The 18,717-nt window shown below is 39.8% G+C and overlaps 1 protein-coding gene across 1 annotated transcript; it reads right to left on the bottom strand.

Moving 5' to 3' along the window:
- Positions 1–11,326: 11,326 nt before the first annotated feature.
- On the bottom strand, positions 11,327–16,975 carry LOC149812808 (TORTIFOLIA1-like protein 4). The gene is made up of 5 exons (XM_089990782.1): positions 16,106–16,975; positions 14,252–14,339; positions 12,973–13,556; positions 12,081–12,559; positions 11,327–11,803 (listed from the first exon to the last, which is right to left on the bottom strand). The coding sequence occupies exons 1-4, from the start codon at positions 16,955–16,957 to the stop codon at positions 12,098–12,100; spliced, it is 1,986 nt and encodes a 661-aa protein (XP_089846908.1). The 5' UTR covers positions 16,958–16,975; the 3' UTR covers positions 11,327–11,803; positions 12,081–12,097.
- Between the last annotated feature and the right edge of the window lie 1,742 nt (positions 16,976–18,717).

The following is an 18,717-nucleotide window of genomic DNA, read 5'->3' as shown; positions in this document are numbered from 1 at the left end:
TTCTTATATGTGTTGGACTGCTTAGCGTTTATGCAGTCGACACATGACTCTATATTCGTGAAATCAATGAATCTAAGGATTTTCTCTTTCACGAGTCTTTGGACTCTCTCTTTCGAGATATGTCCTAACCTTCTATGCCAAAGCAGATAGGATTGACCATCTTTTACGTCACGTTTATTGTCAATCATTATGTTCTCAATGGAGTGCGATTCTCGAATTTAGAATTCGATTCTTAATTGATACAAGCCATCACACATATATGCAAAACCTATATTCATTGAATTTTTCATAATAATAAGCTTGGAATTTTCAAATTTAAATATAAAGCCAAACTTATCAAGTTTTTGAAATTGAAATCAAGTTCCGACTATAGGATGAAATATAGAATGTATCGACCAAATCCAATATGAATCTCGACTCCAACATAATTCTACAGGTCCCAATGTTTTTGACAAGCGAACGCATCCTATTTCCTAAAAATATGTTTCTTTCATACTCTTGGTTCCCTCTTGTTCAGAAATGCCTGCAAAGAGTTGGCAATGTGTACCGTGGCATCAGAATCAATCCACTAACTATACAATGGAATATAAATTAAATTGCACTCATGAAAAACAAATGACTCATTACCTTTATTTTTGAGTCACTTCTTATACTTCAAACAATACATCTTCTTATGCCACTTCTTCTTGCAGAAGAAACACTTTATAAAAGAGCCTCCTAACTGGGATTTAGCTTTCACCTGAGAGTTTGAGCTCTCCAACGGCTTTCTTCTGATTCTTCTTCTTGAAGAAGATTTTCTTTGGCCTCGACCTCTGTTTATTCTTATGAGAGGTCATATGTGCACTTGGCACCTTCTCATCATTCAATCTTTCCTCTTCTTCAACACACTTGCCAAGAGGTCATTAAAAGATCGCTCATCATTATGTGTGTTGTAGAAGATTTTGAAGGGTCCATACTTAGTAGGTAATGAGGTTAAGATCATATCGACCAAGGAGTCAGAGATGGCGAACTTCATGTCATTTAGTTGAGTCGCAATATTTCTTATTTCCAGAATGTGTTGTCGGATGTGATTGTCCCTGAAATATTTCATAAACACTAATTTGGACATGAGGGTATTGGCTCTTGCCTTATTAGAAGTGACAAATAGAGCCTCAATAGCTCCCAAATATTTCATCACTATCTTACAATGAGAAATAGTGCCTCGAATATTCTTAGTCACTCGAGATTGCAAAAGCAACAGGCTAAGTCTGTTCGAGCACTCACACTTCTCAAAGGCATCATTTTGATCGATTGTACTCTGCTCTATAAGAGCAAAAGTTTCATCAATTCTAAGGGCTAGATCTAGATCTATATAGCCCAAAGTGAATAACATAATTTCTTTCCAATAAAAAAAAATGATTCGTCTAAAAGAGAGATATTACTAGAACCATCGATAAGGAAGAAACCTGATACAACAAGAAACAAAAATGAAAAGATATTACTATTATTTCTCATATGAGATTCATGATAAAATGTAAAAGTGAGACCCTTTATTTTTACCTTTTCTGAGACAAGCATAGTTGAGCTATTATCGTTCTACTTTGGTGGAAACGACAATACTCATAGTTGCTTCGTCTCTTCAATTCTCAAAGAATTGACTTCAGTTGGTGAAACTAACAGATCATATAATCAAAGGCAATTCAGCACTGTACCTTTGGGTACAAACATGATTTATGGGCTGGAATACACATCTACTATAACACCTTGTCTGAATTTAAAACACAACGACCTACCTTTGGGTAGAATCGATGTTTCATAAATTTACACATAATCATAATAACGAATCTTAATACGGTCCAAAAAAATCACAATCAACACAACTCAGATCACTTTGGTGATAACATGAATCGGTCAATCAAGATCTTTTACCAAAAATATATTTGTATTATGGAGCATGCTCATGCACACATTTTAATGTATGTATATTCATGACAAAATATACTTTATATCGTCAAAATGCCAGTTCATGCTTTCACTTATATGCATAAACTAATTTTGATAATAAAATATCATGAATTTAGTCATAATTCATGCCTAAAATATTATGCATAACTTAACCAATATAAAACATATGAATTAACATGCATAAGTCATGCATTCCTTAGAATAAACACTTTATAAAGTATAAAAAATAATAAAAGCAAGCTCATAAAGGTAAAACTCGGAGACCTCAAGTTGGAACCGGTTTAAAGACACACTGAACCGGCCATGAACCGGTTATCTAAGGTTCTGAACCTGATGAACTAGTGCATAACATGAACAAAAGCTCATAAAAATCCTATGACTGAATGAGAAAATGCATGTATTTTTATAGATTCATGAAAACAAGGTCTCTATATCTCAGAATCAGTGAAAAATTGAAAGGAACCGATAAAAAATAGCTCTGAATCGGTCCAGAAAAGGGTTTTATCAGTTTTTTATCCGGTTAAGGTGTAAACAGTATTTGGACCCTATTATGGATCCAAATAAGATCTGGGTCTGACAAGATCCGAAGAGGATTTGGGTCTGACCCAATCCAAACTAGATTCGAGACTTTTGAATTATATCAAGACCCAAATACCAGATGGGTCCGGATCATAACCTGGTCCAAATAATTTTGGATCTTAACTCGGTTCAATCGGATCATACCAGACCCGAAACCAAATGAGTCTGGTTTTGATCCAACCAAGTCAGATTCGCTCATCGACCGAACCCCAATAAGAACCGGGTCTGACCCGATCCAAATAAGATTTGGTTCTGACCTGATTCAAACTAGATCTGGGTCTAACCCGATCCAAATTGTACCCGGGTCGGATTCGATTTGAAATGGACCCAATCTTTTTGGATGAGACCCATACTCGGAACCGTTATGGGTCTGGGTCTGATCCAGTGGAAATAGCAGACCCGATCCACCCAAAATGGGTTTGGATCGGGTCTGTCACCAGGTCAGAATGCTAAACCCGATCTGGTATCCAACAACTAAAGGTTGCATTCGATTTCTGAGAAACCAAAATGCATTCAGTTTCTCAGAAACAGAATGACCTATCAGCGACCCACATCGCCAGAGAGCTATAATCAGTGACCCACGTCACCTAAGCGGCAACCAGAGGTCACCAGCGACCTACTGTTCAGCAACGGCAACGTCACCGACCTCCAGTGGAACCTCTATTGACCAAAATCCTAGCCTAATCTCTAAAGAAAATAGGGTTTTCAAAACCCTGGTTTTGGTTGCCACACATCGCCGACAATTCGGTGACCCCCCCCCCCCCCCCCCAACGATGATCCGCGATGACATCTTCATCGACCCCGACAATTGAAGGAGCAAAAAAAGGGGGTTTTCAAACCCTGGATGCCTTATGTCGCTGGACGAATGCCGACAATCCGGCAACCCCCTCCCCCCCCCCCCCCTTGTGATGTTTGCGCCGACGCTCTAGGTGACAATCCTGGTGACACCCCGGTGAAGGTAAACCTTTTTTTTTAATTTGATCTGCCGCTAGGGATGTTTGTTTCCCCACGGTGACCATCGCCGCCTACCAATGTCTATCGCCTCACGATGACTTCGCCATCGCCGTTCACCGACGATAAAGAATCCCATTACCCAACGCCAGAGGTAAACTGAGAAGAAGGGTAAAAGGGTTTTTTTTTTACCAGTGTTTCACTGGATTGTTGGCCATGATCAGCTGGTAACCGATGAACCACATCGCCCCACGATGATGATCGGCCGATTACCTGCAACCTGGTGACCTGCAATTGACTAACTACATTTAGTGCCACCGGCGAAATCGTCGGTCATCCACTGTCTTTTAAAAGTCATTCTGGTGACCAACAAACAACAAAAAAATGGATCGAGCCTGCCATGATGCGTTGTCACCCATCAAAATTCAATCGACTCTTTGCTGAATACAAATAAGCCACGACGACAGGCTCAATCTGTTACAGTCTCCCCACATCGACAAACACTATCAACTTGTGACTTACCTTACCCCACGATGATAGTTGTAGCAAAAAATGCCGAAAGGCCCTACACGCACCCATGCACAGCAGAATGCATGGTAGTGGGCCCATAACCCAATGTTGGCGTATCAAAAGAATCAAACACAGAAATGGTGTGCGAGTGTGGGTGTTTGGCGTTCTCCTCAGCCGGTAAATGCCCACGATGAGCCAAAACCTTAGGTCGACGGTGGGCAGGACCTTGAACCCAATAAACCGAATATGAGTTAGGCTAAGGTTGTTACTATATGACAATGGTTAGTTATCATCCATTGCAGCCAGCTACCCCTTTATATAGTGGAGGAGAGAGAGGAGGTACACTGAACGTGGAATCCACATTCATGTAACCTCCTCCCTTATGGCATTATATGCCCGTCACTATTATGCTTACTAACCCACTAAGCATTTAATGTCAAACCGGGTCACCCAATGGGTTGAACCCAATCCATATGTCCAACACCATCCATCATATTAGATCGGTGACTTCCAAAACTTTTACCTACAATTACATGGTGCCAAAAAAAAAAAACAAGATGTAAATTTTTAGATCAAATAGCAAATTGCAAAACAAGCCGAGCTTTAATCAAAAGATTAAGCTTGCTGCATTATCTGTTAAAAAGACAAAAAAAAAAAACCTTAAAAGAACTTAGCTCAAGCACCCGAGGGATTGCTCAGTTCGTTAGGACAGGCATCAAGATGTAAGGAGGTCCCACGTCAAGAAAAGAAACTTGGATTGGGATGGGTCGGGCATGGATAGGGTCCGGTGTATATATATATATATATATATATATATATATATATATATATAGAGAGAGAGAGAGAGAGATGTGGTAACAAAAGTGTAAGATTTAAGGATTTTAAACCATTTTGTGAAATAAATGTGTGGTGTACTTGATAAAACACAAACAATCTTTATAACGCACTTCATTGAGCATGTATAGGATTCCACACATGCATATAAGAGGACCAAGAAACAACTTTTTGTCAAATAAGCTTTGCCATGTACTTGGAACAACACATAAATAACCTTTATGATGCACTTCATTGAACATATATTCATATTTTTGGGTCATTTTCTAGCCATCCTTATCTTCATGAATTGCGAACCATTGATTTTTCACCATATTTAAAATTAAAACTTAATGTTTTATGGGCTTCATTGCACATATATGTATATGTTTTGGGTCATTTTTAAACAATCATTAATTTCATGAATTGTGAGCCCTTGAACTTTCGCTATCTTGAAAATTAAAACTTAGTGGTATATTAAAATTTTCAAGTCTACCACAGGGGTTACGTAGGGTCTATTAGTGCACGTCACCTTGTATTGAGACGTTGCAAGTTCAAAACCCAATGTACAACTGGTGGTGATATATTAATGTGATCAATTGCCTTCTTATGCATAATTTGACTTTGTTTTATATGCCAAAAAATGTGGAGATTAGATTGGTTCACATCTTCAAATTATTCTTGTCCAGTCTTAATCAATTGGTACCAACGAAGGCTCCACTTGAAGCAGTTAGTGCACGTCGCCTTGTGTTGGGACATTGCAAGTTGGAATCCCAATGGTATAGTTGTATAGCTGGTTGGGGTATGCCTAAGTTTAAATGAAAGTCTTAATCAATTGGAACCAAGTCTTATGCTCGATGTAAAGGGGGTGGTCGTGGTATTAAGAGATTGTCAAGGCTCAACATTGCCTTCTGAAGCAGGAGCGGAGAAAAACTATGTTACACTACTCTTGCTCACAAAAAATGAGAGAAAATATTGAAAGAAATTGCATAAATTCAACAAAAATAATAATAATAATTAATCATTCAACTCTAATCAATCATCTACATAGCTTTAGATGAGATTTCCTAATTCTAATTCAAATAGACTTCTTAATTTGATAACCATCTTAAAAGATAAACTTATCATAATCTAATAAAATTTAGATATTGAATCAAATACATTATTCAATATCTATTACAAATGAACCAAATAACCATCCAAATATAAAAAAATTCAAATGATAAAAAAATCGAAAATATAAATTAGATCTAAATGAATCCTTATGGACCTAAGTCTTCTGCTCCGCTCCTGCATCACCTTCCTCTCCAAATGATGGTGGTGCTTGTGCACGGAGGAACTTTCAATTTTTAAAGTTTCTGAAAACCAAATATAAGGTGATCATACATATTGGGTCTCTAAGCCATGTTGGAAGAGGGGATCACGGCTATGAAAAGGTTTGATCAATGCATTTGAGACCTCTTATTTTTTTATCAAGGGATGACACCTCTCCTAATGTCAAATGGTCCATTTCTAAGAAGGGACTTTCTCAGTGGCCTCTTGCTACAGGGCTTCCATGGAGGTTGGAATGGAGTTGTGGCCACGTGAATCAATACGCAAGATCGACTTCGGTGAATGGGTATTAATTTTGCAAGCAGATGCCCAATGTGAGAGACTGAGACTGAGTCGGAATGTCATCTGCTTTGGTTTTGCTCAGCTTTTCAATGGCTGCTTAAGAGGGCTTGGCCATACATATCTATCATTGTTGAGAGCAGGTTGTATGTTCCCCCTGGAACACGCAGGGTGCATGTTTGGGGTCCGAATGAGTGTCGCGTTGGCGCTCATTCGGCTGTCCTGTACGGAAGAATACCTTGGAACCCGAGATATTCCTCCGTACACACCCGAACAGCCGAATGAGTGCCAACGTGGTGCTCATTCGGACCCCCAAACACGCACCCACATGTTCGTGGGGGGGGGGGGAGGGGTGGGGAGGGAGATTGTTCCGCTCTGCCTGGTTGGTAGGAGCTGTCAGTGCACGTCTCCTCGTGGGACATTGCAGGTTCAAACCCCAGTGGTACGTTGAATAATAATGGGTAAGGGTCTTCCTAACCATAGCTTGCCTTTCAAAAAAAAAAGAAGTATGGAGGTGGTCGATAGTGGAGGGTTTGGGAGGAACAAAATAAGTGTTTGTTTCCGGGAAAGCTAGCAAATCTGATCTGGGCTAACCTAGCTATCCAAGCTGATGTGTACTTTATTGCTATGTTGGTTTGGCCCAACCTTGATATCTCTTGGATTGGCGAGAAGAGGCTAGGCTCTTTTCATTCTCTTGGGGATAATCTCTACTAATGTTTCCATGTGTTTTTGATGTTTTTGTCCCCCATTAATGGTTTGTTCTCCATTTCAATCTTCACCATTCCCCATCATCAATTATGAACTTATCTTCCTCGATAAGGCTTTTCTGTTAAAAAAAATGGTGTCGTGTGTGTGGTATAGAGCTGTTAGTGCAGGTCATCATGTCCGGTGATGTTCCAAGTTCAAAACCCAATGGTATGTTGTGTAACTGGTGAGGGTCTGCCTAACCCAAGCTTGCCTTTGAAGAAAACAAAAAAATGTGTAGTATATATGGCACTAAATGAGGACACCTAAGCACTTTGTGAATAAACTTTCAAGTTGCGACTTCAGTTTAATACCAAAGAAGGTAGGTATTAGTAAGATAAACCTAGTCGTAGTACCAGGGCCTTCACCATCTCTGATTTTCCTCCTGGGTGATTGTAAGGGAGTTTTCAATCTCCAGTATGGTTGGTGAATCAGAGATGAAACATCTGTTGCCTATTTTTTTGACCCATGCAATTTATTATATTACCCCTCCCCGTAGTTCAAAAATGAATAGGGAGGGGGTTAACAAAAGCAAGCAACCAACCTTAAAAAATATCTCTGTTGCTGATCTTTTTTCTCCTTTTTGCTTAAGTCTTAGGATGAATCTATCTACAAAATATTGAACATAGAAGTTGAAGAAAGAATTGACTTTGACAAAATTATTTGGACCAAGGTATTATTTGGCTCAAAATTATAACCTTTTTTAACCAAGATCTTTGACAAAATAACACTTTCTTTGCCTAATTTTTTTATGATGCATTTTGGAGAAAAAAAACCATTTTATGAAAAGTGCTTAGTTTCACATTGAACATCTTTGAAAAACTCTTTGAATTTAAAATGTGAAGAGTTGGTTTAGAGGCTAAAGCCCTCAAGGGACTTGACATTTGGGCCTTAGAGCCAATTTTCTGATGAATCTAATTACTACCTCTTTGGTAGCTAGCAATTCCATTCTTTAATGTAAATACAAAGGAAAGAGGACCTCACTTCGAATCTCAAATTCCAAACAACCACTACCAAGGTAGGGTTTTAACAATTGCATTAACTCGCATCCCAACTGCTAGTTTCAAAACAGGGCCTAAAGGTGGTAAGTTTAAATACTTTTTTTTTTTGCTAAGCCAAGGAAAACCCTCTCCACAAAATCATCGACCCATAGGATTCTAATTAGGAAACCCTTGAGTTCTTCTTTACACCTAGCTTCGACCTTGTAGCAAGTGATGCCTCCAGTGAGTTTCTAACTTGTGACATCCCATTATTTTGGTGACATTCATTACTTGCCCCTACCAAATGAGAGAAGCCTTGTAGCCATTGAAAAGCCTACATTTGTGCAGTTTCTTAAACCCCTTATATTTGAACCAAAGAAGTAAAACATGGGTCCCATAAACATTTCAATCAACAGCGACACAAGGATGGTAGAGAAACTATGACTAGTCACTTCTTTGTGACCATCACTTGGAAAAATCTTTTTAAGGGAATCAATTTACTTCACCACAGTTATCTCAAAATTTCAAAAACACTTAAAGGTATTGGATTTTAAGACTAAAAGGAATAGCCATGTAAAACAAACAAATTCATGAGCAAGCAAAATATAATAATGAACTTCGTGTGAAAGAGAACATATGTAGGTCTCCACAAGCATAGTGACAAAAATAAAGAACGGCAAAATCTCGGCAGCCAAAAACTCATGAAAAATATTTTTATGTTTGTAAATCTCACATTATTTGGCAAAATCTCAGCAATAAAAAATAAATTTAAAATATAAAAATTAAAAATATAAAACACACTGTTTTTTATGAAAAATAGCCAATAAAAACATATTTCATATTTAAAATGTGATATTTATGTTTCCGACAAACAAATTATGAGAAATTTCTGTTTTTAACTTTTAGGTAATTTCTTGCGATATCTTCATGAGATTTTCATAAATCTCGCTATATTTGTCACTATGAGTCACCATGAACTAACAAAGAGTTAACTTAAGGGATGGATTAAGCTAGGTCACAGGCACATGCCATTTTGGCTTGTGTCCATAGTGACATGACTGGACATGCAATGACGTGCTGACACCAACATGGATATGAACATGTATTATTTTACCATTTTAATGATTACTAATATTTTTAATAATATTCCAATAAAAACTACATTTTTTGTATATTAAAACTTCAAAGAAAGCCAGCTTGCCTATCCAAAGAAGGCAACATCAAAAAGGGTTTTATTGACTAAAAAATAAAAATCTGTGTCATCATGTCATATTTTTGAAAAAAAAAATTGGAACTCATGTCACATGCCAGGCCATACTATATCTTTCTGACATAGGGATTAAGTATATAATCTCTTAGAGTCTATGAGTTGGCAGGGATTTTAGATTGAAACTGGATCAGATTTCAGCTCTAGTAATTCTACATCAGCAAAACCATCCCTAACCTCTAACCAAGGCCTCCCTATACACTTAAAGCCAATGTCCATTTTAATTGCGTAGCCAGAACTGTGTAGAACAGTCCTGTTTGGACATTGCTGGTTGGGCACAAAGTTGACCTGACTAAGCCGAGTTTTTGTCCCAATGTTCCACTCAAGTCATTTTTTTTTGGGGTTTTTGCCCTAGGTATTCCGAACACCACTGCTCTAAGGGGAAGGGAAACATTGCAGAACACCTAAAAGGTGTCCAGTTAGACGTGTGGAATGCAATGTTCCAGGCGTCCCATGCATCTACCATTTGAGTCAGGCTCATGAGACACATTGTTGTCCGTGCAATCAAACGCCCCCTAAAGATGCATTTGCATCATAGGATGGATGCCACCTGAAGGACGACTTTGTCCAGACAGCAAAAGTCAGAACCCTATTATCCAACTTTTGCATCCCTTATTTCAGGGACAAAATGCATACACCCATCCCTGAAATGTGAGTACCATGTCTGATTAATCCATGGGACAGGTCACAGTCATCATCAATCAAACGACCCCTAAAATTTGATTTTTTTTTTCCCTCGATAGGAAAAAGTTTTTTGCTGCCTATATGTCGGGTAATGAAAATGACCCCACAACAAACTCATTTTGATAACAGGAGACAATGACCAATTCACTCTCCTTTATGGCCAAATTACAGAGGCACCATACAGAAAAAATAAAACAGGATAACTTACATATAAGCGTCTAACATACAGTGATTTATGGTTAACAGACTCAAGTTTCAAATATTTAAACAAAAAAACTCTTTTACTGAAAATACCGATTGTGTTTAGCCTCTAATATTCATTATTTGCTCTCTCTCTCTGTACGGGTGTGGATGAAAGAGGTTGGTAGTACAATATGACTATACCTGTTTTTTTGGAAGGCAAGCTGTGGTTAGGCAGACCCCTACCAGTTATACAACTATACCATTAGGTTTTGAACCTGCAATGTCCCAACGCAAGGTGACGTACACTAGCTGCTCCTACCAGACAAGAGGAGCCCCCGTTGGTACAATATGACTATCCCTATCCATAACCAAATGCCTTCCAGTGTCTCCATGTGCTAAACTTCTGGCAAAACTAAATCACCATCTTCATTTTCTCCAAAGCTATTTGCCCAAAGAAAGGATTAAATCTGTCATTTTATGAGTTAACTAGAGTTGGATGAACAGAAAGTAACTCAGACCATCAACTAAGTGATTTCTTAAAAAGTCAGGCATTTACCTTAAATATTTAAAACCTAATTCATCTATACGTAAATTTTCCACACACTATGTGCCCACATGTAAATTATCTAACAAAAGAAAAAAAAACCGTTAAAAGAGAATGCCTTCTCAACAACAAAAGGGAAGTTAAAAGAGAATGCACAACCTTCAAAATTAAATGGAAACAGCGGTCACAAAACTCGTTGCAAAATAGATATGGATCTTTCCTTACTGTTAGCATTACCATCAAATTGTTTTGCTTAGATGGCAGAAATTTGTCGTTGCATTACTAAGTTTCATTTTTTAAGAGGGCATTCACATCTAGACACGTCTTTATCAAAGCTTTCCACCAAACTCTATTTAATTATAATTAATTGCCATATTATATTATATACAACTGTTGTATGATCAGTAATTATTATCACCAATACTTCCCATAAGTTCTGCATTTTGCATTTGACTACAGAATATTATTTAGTAGTTTCATAAACTAAGGCACTAAAGAGAAGAAGGAAAGAATCTATTTCAAGAAAGCACTTGAATTCATTCTCAACCACCCTCCTCACTGCTTTGTTTATAATGTTATAACAACTCTGCGAATTTGATATTCTGAGGGCTCAATCATTTGCTTCTGTGGGAAATGAAGCCGATTTTCTAGACATGATCCAGAACTAAGTTACAATGCCCAAACATGTTCCCCCTTTTTTTGTTTCTTTTTTTGTTTCCATTGCTGCAGGGAGATAGCTAAGAAAAACGATTCATTTTACTGTACACCTTCCATACTTGATATGGGATGAATACCTTGTGGCTGAGTTCTACAAACAAAGAATGCTAATAAGCAAAGGGGTAGAGTAATGCAGTGACCTCGTCTATCATGGAATTCTTCTGACTAGAACTTTACTCAAGTAGGTCCACGCACTACTGACAGATCGATATGGGGCATCAGAATTTCTACTCGTATTGCAGCTGCCAGTTGCATTTCACCAGTCATGTAGACAACCTGAGAGATGATGCAGCTAAATATCAGAATCAAGTAACCATGAATTATTAATGCAGTATAAATGAAAACTTCAACATCAATTTCTCTCAGCAGTACTGGACAATCTTGATTTGCTGGGTCCAACCTAGATCATGTCTAGGATGAGGTCTGAGCAGAATGTTAAAAAAATTGTGAAGGACCCATGAGACGCATACTGATGTTGAAAATTTGATCTTGATCTTCCATTGGAAATTTGGAATTGATTGTAAAAACTGTTAGCATGTCAAGGATGAATCACCTGTTGGCCACATTGGATTATGACATGACTGTGATGGAAGAACCTTCATTCATGCTATCTGCAATTGAGACTCCTTGCTTCTGGATTTCATTATGTATCACCTCCACAGCTCCTGAAGGGTGAACCTCTGCCAAGGGATTGACCATAAGCCCACCCTGGACACCTCTGAACCGCCTGTTCTCCCACTTAGATGACTCGACGCTTTCCTTATTCCCCGTGCTATACATGCCACCGGATGATGTAGTGCCAGACACAGAGAACCTGCCTGATGTATATCTTCCTTCTGCTTTCCTCCAAAACTTTGAGCTCAGGAACTCAGTGCCAGGCAATATGCAACATCTGTTTCCAATGGTGTCAATACTTTGGACCCTCCCAGTTGATACAGCCAAGTCATGTGAGATCTCATCCAGGGCCATCTCAAGACCATGAACTCTAGATTCCAGAGAACGCATACCATTTTGTGAGCTCCCGATGAACATCTAAAACGAAAGAGCAAGATCAGGGAAGCTGATAATATTGTAGCTAGTCTATGCTTAATCAGAAGGAAATATAGGAACATGAAGTATGTGCAAGGACTTGCAAGCAAGGTTTGCACTTTGCATACTTGAATTTTCACAGATTTAGACTAAATGATGAATTGGATTAGTAGTCGATCTGATGATAATGCAAGTATTCAAGAAAGATAACAACAAAATACGATCAGCTGACTTGCAACTACAGTATCAGGAACAATGTAGAAAAACCCCATGTGCCAAGGGTGGAGGAACACAGTCTACTTGTATATGACCCAAGGTGAGAACATGAATAGCAAATGAGCATCCGATGATAACACAATTTCGTTACAATCGCAAAAAGGGAGAAAACCCGACCATTAAATTTGTGAAAGATGTACCTGAAGAAGATCTAACAAGCTAGTTTGCTGGTTTTCAATCTGCAACAGCTGTTTCCGTATCAGAGAAAGATCATTTTCAGCATTGTCCCTGTCAAGTGACTCAACAACATTGCTTACTAAGACAGTAGAGACAGAGCTCTCATTTTCATGCAAGGGAACTACACGAGAAGCAGACCTCCCACAAATCTTGTGAGTCCTCTCTTCACCATTTCCATCAAACAGCTTGGAGTGTGCATTGCTCAGAACACTGTGATTTTTGGATGTTGCATCTTTATCAGAAATCCTCACTTTACCCCCACTTCCATCTCCCTCAAGACCATCCTCACTGACAACTTTAAAAGGTAGAGCTAGAGGTACTGCAATCTCTATCTTCCAATCAGATACTTTACTTCGATCAATTTTACCAAATCCAGGGCTTGATCTATTGCCATTCATTGCACTCTTTTTCTTTGTTCCAGTAGCAGATGCAGCATCTGGAGGTGATTGACTCCTTGAGAATTCCTTTCTTCTCAGAAATGGAGAATTGGATGCAGTGTTATTAATATGTTTGGCATCAAGGGCTGATTTTCTTCCACTTATGTTCCCTGAATCAACATATGTTCATTTATATGAGGAGATGATAGAAGACAACATTTGCAGAAAATAAGGGAAACGAAAGATGAAATTAGATGTGAAATCCATTAAGGCTCTGTTTGGGAGCCTTGCAACCTCTTGTTAATGGTCAAATGTATTGGGGCTGCCAATTTTATTCCCAACGCAGTGTTCTGGCAGCACTACTGCTCCCAAACAGAGCCTAAAAGGCATTCAACTAACAAGAGGTAAGTCATAGCTATACAGAATTCATAAGTGCATAACAATAAAGGACGTGAACATTTTTAGGAAAATGCATTATATTTTCACTAGTTCATAAGCAAGCTGAGGGCTATCCCCTTGTAGGATTTGAAACCTATGCTCCTCACTAGTTCATAAGCAAGCTGGCGTAACTCTTCATTTCAAAAGAAACACTAACTTTTGAGATAAAAATATGGACAGTAAAATAGAAATTTTACTTGAGAATTGGAATTTGCATTTCTACCCCACATGCAATTCCCCGTTCATTAGTTTCCACTTTCCAGTTGCCAACATAATTTAAATTGTATTACTTACTAACAAAGGGGACACCTTGATGATGCCAATCACGACCAGTCATGCAGGACCACAACAGAAAAAGTGAAGGAAAAAAATTGGTCCCATCAAATCCATTCAAACCAAAAACTCCATCTTCAACCGATAGCAGTACCTTTCAACGGATAAATTTCCTCGGACTCGCTTGGGACATTCTTATATGCATCCAATGCCTGATTTACTGAATCTCTAACGTGCTTCACCTGATCACAACAATGAAAAATACATATTTCAATATTAGGAAAAAAAGGAAAAGAGAACTGCAACCCAAAAATAATCAGAACACTCGTCAAGTTTTAACTTGTATATGGTGGAATTGAAGCCTGAATTAAACTTTGAATTATGCACACACACACACACACACACACACACACACACACACACACACACACACACACAAGCGTGTGGAACATACACACACATGCACACATAGTGGTGTAATCATGAGTACATGCACAAAAACGCTCATGTGTATGCATGCACGCATGCTCACATGCTAAGATGAAGTGAGTTGCAATTGGCTGAGATCTCGGTTAAAATACATACAAATTAAATGAGAAAATGAACAGATAATTGGATTCACGATATCAGCAGAAAACCAATAAAAACGCCCATGTGTATGCATGCACGCATGCTCACATGCTTAAGATGAAGTGAGTTGCAATTGCCTTCTGCAATGGCTGAGATCTCGGTTAAAATACATACAAATTAAATGAGAAAATGAACAGATAATTGGATTCACGATATCAACAGAAAACCAATAAATGGGGATATCAAGAAGTCAATGATTCTATTTCTAAAGGAGAAGACAATGACAACTCAAAGCACCAAGAAGCATGGATATGACCTATCCCAATTGAATTAAAACTCTTTAGAAAAAAATGCAGAAATTGGAGATCATGAATTGAATTTCATCAATCACCAGCAGATTATAAGATAGAAGCAAAGGAAAAGCAATCCATAAAAAGACCACAATGAAAAATCAATAAGAAAAAGCTGAAGCGACACCACTAAGATCTAACGTTAGGTAATCAAGATCTGAGTTACACAAAAAACCCAAAAAAATCCAAACTTGAAAAAGAAAACCAAAATTTCCCGAACGCTCTAACCATCAAATCACACTACTCGAACTTTCACACGTCAAAATCAATTTCCAAACTTATCCAACACATCAAAATCAATATCCCAATTTCCCAAATAGCAAAAAAAAAAAACAGAATAGTGCAGATGCAAAATCCAACTGGAGAATAAGAATTGAACTCATCAAGAATCAGCAACTGAAAATTTACAATTGCCCAAAAGCATTTTCACCATAAGAATAACTCTCAAGGATCAAAATCGCATTCCACTGGAAAATAAAATCATAAGAAACCCCAATTTCAAAAAACTTTTTTCCAAACACCAAATTATTCAAAAAAAAAAAGTGGGATAAGTCGGGAAACCTTTTGCACGCACAGACTTGTCCAAAAAATTGGTTGGGAAATCGCATTCTGCATGTGATTTCCTGATTTATCCCACTTTTTTACATAAATGGTGGATCTAGACATCCCAACCATCAAAACCACGATCTACTCGAACTCTACGCAAAATCAAATCGGGAAATTGGGAATCGAACTCATCAACAACTGAACCACATCAATATCCCAATTAACCGAAAAGACCACATGATTGCATTGCCCGAAGAATGTCGACTTAGAAAAGCATACCCAGATGCAGAAACACTGTAGATCATCAAAATCACGGTCCATTGAGCTCTTCTCCGTCAAAATCGACATTCCAACTTTACCAAAACATCAAAAACATTCGATCTCAAAAGATCACAAAATCCTGAAATATCGATCGATCCCTCAACGAATCAATATCAATAAACCCACCATCCCCAGATCCCCGATTATCCAAAAAGACTCGGAAAAGAAGAATGCGAACCAAAATGCGGTAAATCTATCGCAAGACTCAGATTCATCCCAACCTTGTCGAATCGGCAAGACTCAAGCGAGTCGACGCACCGCGACCGGAACCCGGCGGCCGCCTCGCCCTCGAGGGCGGAGAGATGCCAGATCGCATCCGCCGCGGCCTTCCTCGTCGCCCAGTCGCTGCTCTTCAGGCACTCCGCCACCGCCGGCACGAGCACGGCCAGCACCGCTCGGCTCTCCGCCGCCCCGGCAGAGATGATTGCGGCCGCCACCGACAGGAGGGCGGCCCTCGCCTTGAAGCTCTGGCTCCCCAGCAGCTTCACCACCCTCGGCACCATCCTCTGCAGGTAGGCCGGGTCCGGATCGGGCGATCCCTCGATGGCCGATACGAGACACATGGCCGAGCCTGCCTGCACGCCGGCGCCCTGCTCCCCGAGCGAGTCGAGCAGCGGCTTGAGGATCACCGATACGGGAACCCGAGTCACCCGCTCCGTCATCGCCCGGACTGCGTCGGCGCAGGCGGACCGGACGCCCGAGTCGGCGTCCTTGAGCCGCCGGGCGACGCCGGCGACCATCTTCGGGACGAACCCGGCGAGCGCGTCGCCGTGTGACTCGGCCATTGTCGCGAGGAGGCGCACGCACTCTCTCCGGACCGGCGCCTTCTGCTCCGAGTCGGTGTCGGAGAGGCACGAGAGGAAGGGGGAGAAGAGGTCGGGGGTGAGGGACCGGGCGAGCGAGTCGAGCTCGGCCGAGGCGAGACGGAAGGTGTCTCGGTCGGAGAGCTTGTTCAGGCAGGAGACCGTCCGCTGCCGGAGCTCATGGATCGCCTGCTGGGGCGTCGGACCGGGCCGTTTTCCGGCGGGTCTGCACCCGAAGCTCGCCGGAGAGGGGGTGAACTCCGCCGGCATTTTGTCATCAAGTGGCGTCGACTCGGGGGGATCGGCCTGAGAACGAAGAATGTGAGTTCGGTTGGTGGACGGAATTTTGGCCGGAAGAATTTCCCGGCAGCCGGAGCAGGCTTGTTGGGGAGTGACTGGATCAGTTTGCTTGGGGTTCTTAAAGGGTTGTGGAGGAGGGTGAACACATTGGGACCACAATAGGCATTACGAATTTGTTAGAGGGCGTTTTCGGGAAAGAATGATGGGGTTTCAGTGGATCAATGCCAGGGTGTTTTGGAGAATTACTAGAGTGCCCTTTCTTGAGTGAAGCTTTGGGGGTATGTATTATGTCACCCTTTTGCCCTTAAGAGTTTAAAAAATGACTATTGCATCCCTGGGAGGGTTTTACTGGAGGGTGGGATTGTGTGGTCTGTCAATGGGTTGGGTCTGACCTGAACCTGACATGGACCCACCCAAGTGGGTCTGATATGCTTGTCAGGTAGGGATGGTTTGGAGTGGTAGGGTCTTGTGGGTGAAATGTTAGAGCAATGAATTATGTGCTTCTGAGAACTTGAGTGACCATGATATCCTTGAATGCTTGGGATCCTCAATGTGGATGTAAATGGTTCGGGTTTGGGTTCGGGTTTGGGTTCGGGTTCGGGATTGGTTCAGGTTCAGGTTTGGTTCAAGTCTTTTTACTTTTCTTTATAGATAATCTGCGTGATTAGGTGCTAGTCTCGATTGAATTAACCAAGATATTACCATGACTGCAATTTTAAAGAGACGCGAAAACACAAGCCTATGAGGACACTTTTACAACTAGATAACCAGCATTGAAAATGAACTTTACATTGGATGGTTGGGATTTTGATTAACCCTACCCCATTGACTGTACCTCGTTGGATCTACAAGCTAAAACAAACAAATTGAATTTTTGGCCTTTATCATAATTAATTGTTTAACAATATGTAGAAAGGGCCTACCTAACAGATCTAACTAAATGATTCACGGTTGTCTAATATCCAATCCAGCAAGAGATAGGGCCTACTCTATAAGGCTTTACAATTAACTAGCCTAAATTTTGTTGCAGTAACACGCCATTAAAACATTTTATCTGATTCCATGATTAGTCAGCAATGCATTATATATATATATATATATATATGTATGTATGTGTGTGTGTGTTTATATTAAAAACACATTAATGCAAGAATTATGGCTTTTAATTATGTATATATAGGGGTGGGCGTTGGGCCGGCTCGCTAATGGACCGGGCTGACAGGGATGTTGACCGGGCCGACCCTGTCAATGGCCCGGTTCTTAACAGGCTTGGGTTTGAAGAAAAACCCATTGTGCAGCCAATGTAAAGCGGGCCGGGTCCAGCTCGACCCAATCTTAAAATGCACGAATGCTTGACTGAAATAATGGTTAATGAAAGAATAACAAGTTTTCATGTAACGAATTCTTAATTAGTGTAACTAAATAGGTAATTAGTGTAATTAGTGTAACTTAATTAGTGACCCGGTTCTCAGTGAGGGTTTTCCTTAAGTCATAAAAATAAAAAGGTATAACACATCATGTTGGAGTCAATTATTAACACACTAAAACTGTAAATTTAACAGTTAAACATGATTAAAAGGTTATATTTTGCTTTTTAGAGATTAAATCTATCTAAATCAGGTAAATACCACCTTAACTTATGGACATTATGTACATATACAATAATTTTGAAAAATAAAAAAGCCTGAACTGAGGGATCAAGTCCGATTGCTGTTAATTACTTTAAGCAC

The sequence above is a fragment of the Nuphar pumila genome, chromosome 16, assembly GCF_984573655.1.
Source record: "Nuphar pumila chromosome 16, dmNupPumi1.hap1.1, whole genome shotgun sequence".
Classification (NCBI taxonomy): domain Eukaryota; kingdom Viridiplantae; phylum Streptophyta; class Magnoliopsida; order Nymphaeales; family Nymphaeaceae; genus Nuphar; species Nuphar pumila.
This window is presented reverse-complemented; position numbering and strand designations above follow the sequence as displayed.